Source organism: Zosterops lateralis (assembly GCF_965231275.1).
Source record: "Zosterops lateralis genome assembly, chromosome: 1".
NCBI lineage: Eukaryota > Metazoa > Chordata > Aves > Passeriformes > Zosteropidae > Zosterops > Zosterops lateralis.
In genome coordinates this window covers 98,440,399-98,449,702 of record NC_139762.1, presented here as the reverse complement: position 1 = coordinate 98,449,702, position 9,304 = coordinate 98,440,399, and the positions used below count along the sequence as shown (strand labels likewise).

Below are 9,304 nucleotides of genomic sequence, written 5' to 3'. Positions count from 1 at the left end.
CTTGTGGAAATTTAAATATTTGCCTTGATTGGTCCCAGATCCACAAATACTGCTGGCGTTTCTTTTCAATAACTGATCGAATTAGCATAATCCTTCCTAGCAACTTAGATCTTTCAAATGTACCATGGCAAGGTGAAAAACCAATAAAACTCTTTCACATGGAGAAAATTATATTAGAAAAAAAAATAATCTTTCTTTTGTTAGTTTTGCTTGGGGAACAAAACAAACTTACCAACAACCCAAACAATTCAGCACTCTAGACACGTGCAATCTCATGATCAACTGCAGAGCAGTATAAAAGACCAAAAGCTGTTGCCTGATTTTTTTTATACATTTTTTTTAAGCCATGTAATTTATTGCAGTGTGCCTAGTGTTTTCCTGTCGTCTCATCAGGTCCTTTCACCTGAGTCAGAGGGTATTGGAGCCGGTTTAGTGTAACAGTGCCATATGTTTGGAGCAGTGATAGTTTTTGCTTGATAACCAGATGCAGACTGCAGGATGTGCACTACATTTACAGATCTCCCATGTGAATATTTAGGCCAGTTAGCGGCAGGAGGTTGTGGTCTGTAGTTGTAATGTCATCTGGCACAGGGAGTTAATAGGTTTCATCGTACTGCCTTGACTTGCAGAGCTTCATTTCATCACAGGGTCCCCACCTCACTTGCTCCAAGGCACCCTCCTTTTCTTTTTTTCTTTCCCTGCAAAAAGTGATAACCAGACATTGCAATTGACACCATAATTAGACATGTTATCTTCTCAAAACCTTTTTGTCTCAAGGATCACATTCCTGTTCATGTGCCTGTGAAGAAGTCTCCTGTAATATTTAGGAAGTGTGACATGGAGGAGCTGCAGGCTTGTAACAAAGGGGAATTTTCTCTGCCACTAAATGTAACACCCTGTCCAATGGGCATTGTAAAATTGAATGTCAAAGCATAAATATTTCAGTGAGGGCAATCCAGCTGTCAGGGGGTTCACCTGCTGGTTCTACTTTGTTTAAGGGATCATGGTTCAAGATCCAGTGGCAACAGTCACCTTTGGAATTATTTCAACACCTGGGTGTGATTTTTACTGAATGACTAAAGTAGAGAAAAAACAAAACCACCCCAGGGGATAACAGTGTGTTATTGACCAAGATAAGGTAAGATTTACTCGCAGGTGGTGGCTGCTCAGTCAGTGAGGTCCATATTTGTGCAGTAAATTTTGCAATGGTATCAAAAATTGAAGCATTTTGATGAGAGGAGAATAATAGGGCAGGGGGGAGGATGAGGGAAGAGAAGGCAATAAAATAGGAGTGGTAAACTCTTCAGTTACAACTTCAGTGAGTGGCTGACAGTGAGATTTCAAACTAGAGTAATGCAATCCAGACTTGTGGAGTTAAGTAATGGAAAAGGGTTTGGATTTCTACTGCTTCCTAAAGCATTTCACACATTAGAAACACTTTAGGACAAACTATGCTGAAGGACAAAATTCTCTGTTGGGTTGAAGAGGTTGACAGGAAAATGATATGGTTCATAGATTAAGCTGGCACTGTGACACTGGTAGCAATGTGTGAGCAGAAATCTGCAGGAATTTGCATTTTGGCTGCAAAGGTTAGGTGGTGCAAAGACGATCTCAAGAGCCTTCAGCAAACTGCCCTAGGGGGCTGGGTAAATCTCAGACATGGGGAAGGAGGGCTTCCAAGATGATATCTCTGAGACTGAAAACTTGTCCTTATCTACTGGTGCTCATTGTGACACACAAACAACGAACACTAGACTTAATGGGTTGATTTAGAAATTATGAAGTGAAGCAAAATATTCAGAGAGATTTCCAGTGGGTGTAAATTACCCTTAATTGCTTGCAGTGAGGGAGACTATTCCTTTAACTTGAGGATCTTATTCATGATCTGAATGTTTTCAACAAATCAAGATTGCCCCTTGGAGACAGTGCATAATAGTGTCTTTTTGACACCAGCAGATTGTTTTGGCAAAAAAGAGTAGTAATATTTTTCAGATTAGCAGTGTGCACCAGACCACTGTGGCTTAAATATAGTTTCATTTTTGTGCAGCAGATGGGAGAAAACGTAAGGTTTATGATGTATATTGAAGGAAGAGGTTATTATTTTTTTCAAATGTATATTCTTCAGTCTGAAGTTTCATTTATCAGCCAGCTATTTAAGAACATAAATATGAGAGTTTGGATATCTACTGGATATTTTTTATGTTTTGTGGGTTTTCTGATTCTTACAGGTGTTCACTTGGACAGCATGTTACTGCTCAGTTAAGACGTTACCTGCACTGTCCAGATCACATAACACACTCTCCAAATTACACACCAGTTCTTTTACTTTTCATATTTGTGATTGCCAGGACTACATGTAAAGCAAATAAGGAAAACAAGCCTAGATGTGAAAGCTAGAGCTTAATGCTTTAAATACACTAGCAGACAATTTTATTTTTAGAGGCCTAAGGTACTTTTTAGGTTGGCAAAGTGTGAATGAGGGAGTATGATTGGGTTTACCCCTGTTTGGGGAGGGGAGTAGCATTTGGGAGATCAGAAACAAGATGTAAAGGTACACTTTTATTCTAGGGTAATTGATGATATTAATTAAAAGTGTAATTATTTCCCAGTTTTGTATACTCTAAATCTTGTTTGTGCAGGAAGAGAGAGCATTTCATAAAAGAGCATCATTAAACTAAAAGTACAAAGTGGTTGCAGGTCAGTTTTGCCATCACAGTCCAGTTGGTAAACACAGATGACAGTGAAGACACTGGAATCAGAACACTGAATACCCTCTGTCACTGTCAGTGTTAATTTCATCCACTGCTGCAAGTGCAACCCTGAACATTTAAGCTATGCCTTAATGAGGAAAAAACCACCAAGAGTACCTCTTACTTTTCAGTTTTATCAATGCTGTGACATTGCTTATGAGGTCTTGTGGACTTGATACTTATGGATGTCATAGGAAAGGTGATGAAGTGCTAGTTATGCTTGGACAAAATTACTCAAAAAAATCAGTATAAAATGTATATCTATCTATCTATCTATCTATCTATCTATCTATCTATCTATCTATCTCAGTAAGAAAGGTAATGAAATGCAATTTAATAAAGAATTCTTTCCAAAACACAAATGATTTTTAAATACAAGGGACTTCTGCTTTTGGAGGTATCACATATAAAAGGCAGCGTGCTGGAAGAGCTATAAATAACAACCTGAAAAAAAGTGCTCTAAGAGGAATAGGAAGACTTATCCTGAAGAAAAGGAAAAAGGGAGGGAAGAGTTTCAGAGCAGAAAGTGCTGCCACATAGCTGAATAAAATTAATTGAAATTTTGGAGTCTGTGTGGTGAAAGTATTTGAGAATGAGTAAACCACAACAATGTTTTCTTTCCAGGAGGTGTGAGTATTCTGCTTTTCATCAGATTGTGCTGTCTAGCATATGGACTGTTTTTCAGTTGGTATTTTGGGTACGTTTTTCAGTTCTGTGCTGTGGCGTGTGGCTGGGGACCATGGCACTCCATATGGTGGCTTTCATACTTTCCTGCAGGTGTAAAAGAAAGGATATAAGAGAACACTGTTCGAGATAAAGGTTAGAGCAATTCTAGGTTTGAAATGTCTGTTCGGAGCAAGAACAAGACATTTCAAACTGCTTAGTGAAAAGACTCTAGCATATTGTAAATGTTTTACTGACATTTCTTAAGAAAATCCATTTTGTATTTTTATCTCTGTTAAATAACAATCTGCTGCCTCTTTGAAATAAACTGACAGTTTATCAATATCAGATGTCTTTAACATGATGTAACTTAGGCACAGAGAGGGGAAATCAAGGATGCATAAACAGCCTCTACTACAAACAACACTCACTGTAGTTGAACGGAGCAGTAGGAAGTGAACATATCACAGGGAAAGCACAGCTACTTCCTTAAAACTCATTGGCAGGCCTCTCAGTAATTACTGTCATATGGTCATGATTTACCCAAAGGGCCAGATCAAAACTGAGCTATGACTAGTTGGGATTAATCATTTCAAACTAGGCTCTTCTAACGAGGATGACACCTGCTTGTTAATCCTGCTGTGAAAAGAATTTTGGACCATGTTGGAGTGATGTCTTTTATAACTGTAGCATTATGCTTTCAAAATTAGGCTCTTTAGGTAAGGCTTGCCTGTTCTCTTCATTTTGCCTGGATTTTCTTGTATGGAAGCTTTCAAATTGCTACTGCTTAGCAAACATGCTCAGTGGGTTTGTGGTTTATCCCACCAGCCTCTAAGCAAAGCCTTTCTGGTGCAGGGCAGTACCACAGAAGGGATTACTATAAAAAGGCTTTAAATACAGTCTGTAATCAGAAGAGCTTTTTATTTGTTTCATGTTTCTGCCCTCTAGGTACCTTTGACAGCACGATGCATAGGCGTTCTGCAGCTGAAAGAGCCTGACATACTGAAAACAGATAGTGGATATCACATTTCACTCAGTTTTAGTAGTAATGGGTAGGGCTATGATAATCAGTCCAGAGTGTTTAATGCGTATGTGATTTAATGTCTAGCCTTTTTAGATTAATTAAAAGCATGAAGGATGAAATCTTCTTTCTTCCATGGCTTCCTAAGTAGCAGCAGTTCACTCCAAATTAATGCCGTTATCTATTTTAATTTCACCCTTATTTCCACTTCATGTTTGGCACTTCATAAAGTGGACAAGGAGGATGTCTACATAAGAGATAGCTTTGCTTACCTGGTGATTCTCCCAAAAGTCAAAGCTATGTTTGATTCTGACTGACAGAATTTATACTTTTAAAAACATTTTACTAATTATACATTTTACATGGGCAGAGAAGGCTTACAGTCATAAAAGGCAGAAAAGAGTCTTGTTTAAGTATTGAAGTTTGTGTTCCTAAAAAAAAAGTATTTTTTTTATTAGTAAGTCCTATGAGTTATTAAATTATTAAGTTTTTAAATAAAACCCGATTTACATGTGCTAGTGCTGAAAAATCTTTTGTTATTAAATCAAGGTTTCATTGAAAATACAAAATGACATTATCTTCTGATCTTTCTGGGCATATTTCTGTATAAATATATAAAGTAGTCTAACATGTTTCTTATGGTGCCTGACATTTGCTTTAGGAATGTAGTGAAATTGAGTGGGGAGACTCAGGGCTTTTTACCAGGTCAGGTTCAGATCAGAACAAATCATAGCATCTGGTGTACTGTGACTAAGAATCAATCAAATTGTTCTGATTCATCTTATGCTCCTTCATTTTACTTTTGAGTTATATGGGAGAGAGTTAAGCTAGGATATGTCCCTGCCATTAATACAACTTGCTACCTGTAGCTGGTTTGTAATTATATCATAGTAATGGCAAGTAAAGAAGACCATAACAGACAGAAGAGAAAACATCAAACCAAACTACACTTATGCTGATTATTTTAAAGAGAAAGAATTTTAAAATTTATACTGGACAAAAATGGTGTATTAAGAGAACATTCAGGAGAAAACTTTATGACTATAAATACAGTTGCATCAGCAGTAGTAATGCCATCCAAGAAGTTTGCTATAAACTTTGAGAGATTTATGTAAACTTTATGTTTACATGTATACATGTAAAATTTATGTAAAATTTATTGATGTTGATGAGGAGAAAAGTAATAAATAAACAGTTTTGATGCATGATGTGAAAGCTGCAAAGAATTTGCATTCTCTAAAAATAATTGAAATTCTGACAACAGTTCTTGTCTTTTTCCCGGATAGGTACCCATTACACCATTTCTTTGGTGAAGGCTATTCAGCAGTGGTGACATCTTCCCATCGACCACTCTGCAAATTATTATCTCTGGACTCCCAGCTGACACCCTGCCAGAGGCTAGAGCTACTGAGACAACTGGAATTGTGCTTGCTTTGGTCAAGGTTTTTTCTTTCACCGAGGCAAAAAAAAAAAAAAAAGAAAATATGAAGTTGGGCAAAGTGGAATTTTGCCATTTTCTTCAGATACTAGCTCTTTTCCTATGTCTTTCTGGGATGAATCAAGCAGAGCTCACGAGGTCCAGGTCAAAGCCCTATTTTCAATCAGGGAGGACGAGAACCAGACGCAGCTGGGTGTGGAATCAGTTCTTTGTGCTTGAAGAATACATGGGTACAGACCCACTCTATGTAGGAAAGGTAGGGGATTTAAATAATTTGGAGGGTGCAGATGCTTGCTTTTTGATGTGTTTATATGATGCAACCTAAAAATTTTAATTCTGTTATCACAGAAGAGTGACACATTGCATCCTTGTAAGAATGCAAGGTTCCTGTTGCAATTTTCTTTAAGAGCTCTACATATTAACACTGTTTGTTTAACAAAGTACAGTAATGAAAGTGTTTCACTGTCACTGATAGAAAGAAAATATTTATTACTTATACTAAGTTTTAAAACAAACAAACATAATGATGGGTATTCTTTCTTGAACATAATGATGAGTATTCTTTTTTTAATAGTTAATGGCTAGTCCTGGAAAGAAAGTAGTTCTGTATTATGTTGTTTGCTCCCGAAAACTCAGCACTACTGGAAGCAAGAGAGAAAGAATCAGGATTCCGTGGGTGTGATGAGTGAGAAGGAGGGCATGTCTGAATTACTGCTTTTCTTTGACATTGCCTGGCTGGCAGATTGGCACCTTGGGGGCCTCGCTGTCCTCTGTGCACAGCACAGCCTTGTGGCTTTACCTCGCCTGCGATGGGCACAGGTCCAGTACAGAGCCAGCCCTTTTCCATCAGGGCATCCCAAATGGTTCTTTCTGAGCGCCCGCCACTGCACATGGAGCACACTGAGCACAGCTGTGAATCCGGGACTTAGCTCATTTACTGCCTTGTGCTACTGGGTAATACGCTGCCTTCAGCAATTATGCAGGGGAAAAAAAAAGCCCACAAAACAAAACCCCCTCTTGTGTTTCTCTGTAACATTTATGTGTAATCATCTTATTGAAAGGAAAACCCATTTTCTCGGTAATATCAGAATCAATAAATAGAGTTTCTCATTAAAATACAGCAAATGCATAGAAAACAAGGGAGTGACAGCTTTTGGCACAACAGCATGCTTACAGAAAAAGAGATGAAGTAATCTGAAATCCACTGCTTCGAGTATAGCAGAGCAATGAATTTCAGCTTACTTAATTCATCCTACTGAGACAAAACCTTGATGTTTGTGTTAATACAGTTAAGCACTTAGAATTTAATCACGCCAACGGAATAATCAAGTTAAATAGGGAACTGCTTTCATGATTGCAGCTATGGTCGTGTTTAGGTGCTTTTCTGAATTGGGACTGGTACTTTGCATAATTGAACCTTTAAGAAAGGTGTGCTAGAATCAGAAACATCATATTGTATTTAAAGCGGTATTTAAAGTTTTGATGAAGTTTTACGTTATGTAGCAGTATCCATTCTGATGCCACACAGCTGCTAGTTGTCTGTGTGGGCTTGTCTTTTAGGCAAATTTGTCCCCAGGTTGGAGTTTCTCTTGTGGCTCTGAAAATGGCCTATTTGGCATTCTTTCCCACTGATAAAAAAAGAAGGGTGGCTTGCAAATTTGAATTTTTCTCCTGGAAAAGAAGCGTTTTGAAATACTCAAGTGAAGACTAGTTTTGATCTGTAGTAATTCTCATGTTCAGTCGATTGCTATATTATGGCCAGAAATGCTGTGGTAGTGCTATAGTACATGATATTTGCATGCATGTGGTTATTTTTAGCTCCACAGTCTGCTCTTTCCCGTCCTTTGCAAGAGTCCTAGCATTCACAAGCAGATATCTTCCAAAACGAGATTCTTTTTTTTTTTTTTTTTTTTTTTTTTTTTCTCCTGAAACATTCTGTGCCCAGCCTGCTTTTGTATCAGCAGTATGAATTGTTGGCTCAGGAATTTGTACCAGCAATCCGTTTTGTAGGAAAAGCAGATAAAAATTTTCACTTGCAAAAGGAAGCCCATCTTCCTGGAAGCACAGTCCTTGCTGAGCATCTTGTAAGATAAGTCGTGCCCAGTTCCTAACCTTCTCACTGTAGAGGCTTTTCACTGCGTGGCTGCTGAGGTGCAATCATGACCAGAGCTGCATTCCCACACAGGGGAGCAAAAAGGTGAAGGAGTGAATTTCTTTCTGTGTCTTAACATCTTACGTGTAACAACACTCTGAAGTGAGCAGCAGTCACCTTCCTCCCCCTCTTCTCCTCTTGAAAACATTGTTCCTCTTGTTTCAAATCCTTTGCAAGCAGGCAGGCATAGAGAAGACCGAGATTTGGATAGGAAGGATGGATTTATTTTTTTTTTTCCTCTTTCCTTCTTTTTAATTTTTCCCCCTCCCTTGGTGAGGAAGCTGCAGCAAGCAAAAAGCTGGCATAACTCACTTTTCTCATCAAATGAAGTATAAACAGCAACCAGACTCTGCAGAGTGCTCCTCTTTCTGGGGAGGCCAGTCCTGCACTACCTTATGTTCAGGGTGCTTTGCAGGATGCCAATCTAACTGCACATCCATGAAGGAGGGACTTTCCTCCAGCTTTAAAGGGCTGTGAGATAAAAAGGCTCCAGGAAACACTCAAGCAAATGGAGCTGTAATGGGGAATACTGTCTCCCTGCCTCTATTCAATTTTACAAAGCCCTAAGCAATTCTGGTGGGAAGGCAGCATTTGGGGGATGTTAGGGTTACATGGCAAATCATTCAAGAGTTGTGAAATACCAATGTTAATTCTGTGTTCAGCACTAGCTCTGTCCTCCTGAGTGTCTGCATGCTGACACTTTAATTACATGATCATGCAGGGTAAAATTCTATTCCTCATAAATAATGTAGTAGGATTCCTACTCAGCTCAGTAAAACGAGTCTTTCCCGTAATTTTTTTAAGGGTTTTCATGTTTGTTTAACAAGGCATCGCATCTATACCTGAGGTATACTGCAGCCTTCCTTCTGCACATCCTTATTTTGTTTTCCTAAATGCATATGCATTTTATTATTGTTATTATTATTATTATTAAGGCAGCAGGGCCTGTTTCTCACGTGACTCTGGAGAAACCTCTGGAGGAGTTCCATTAATTTTACTTTAATAAGAGTCAGAGGTGACAGAGGTTTGGTGCCTTTTTTATTCTCATCCTTTAAAATTTAGGTCTTTCCTCTCTATGATATGAATTTTAATCATCTTGGATGTAATTCTGAGCACCTCTTGGGATATGCTTAACATGTAATCAGATTGTGGACTGAACCATATACAATTCTTTTCTGTCGGTCAGCACAGCATATGTTATGTTCACTTGAAGGGCTGAAGCATTTAACTGTTTAGCACATTAAACTGTTTGAAGAGGCACTGTTCTCTTCCAGACATGC

General features: G+C 38.4%; 1 protein-coding gene across 1 annotated transcript in view; it reads left to right on the top strand.

The window, feature by feature from the left end:
- Positions 1-5,918: 5,918 nt before the first annotated feature.
- Positions 5,919-9,304, top strand: part of CDH7 (cadherin 7) — a gene marked incomplete at its 5' end in the record, with an annotated part of 71,133 nt that continues 67,747 nt past the window's right edge. The window contains one exon of the mRNA XM_083857760.1: positions 5,919-6,128. Coding sequence (XP_083713886.1) covers positions 5,919-6,128 — 210 coding nt within the window. The remainder of the gene's footprint in view (positions 6,129-9,304) is intronic.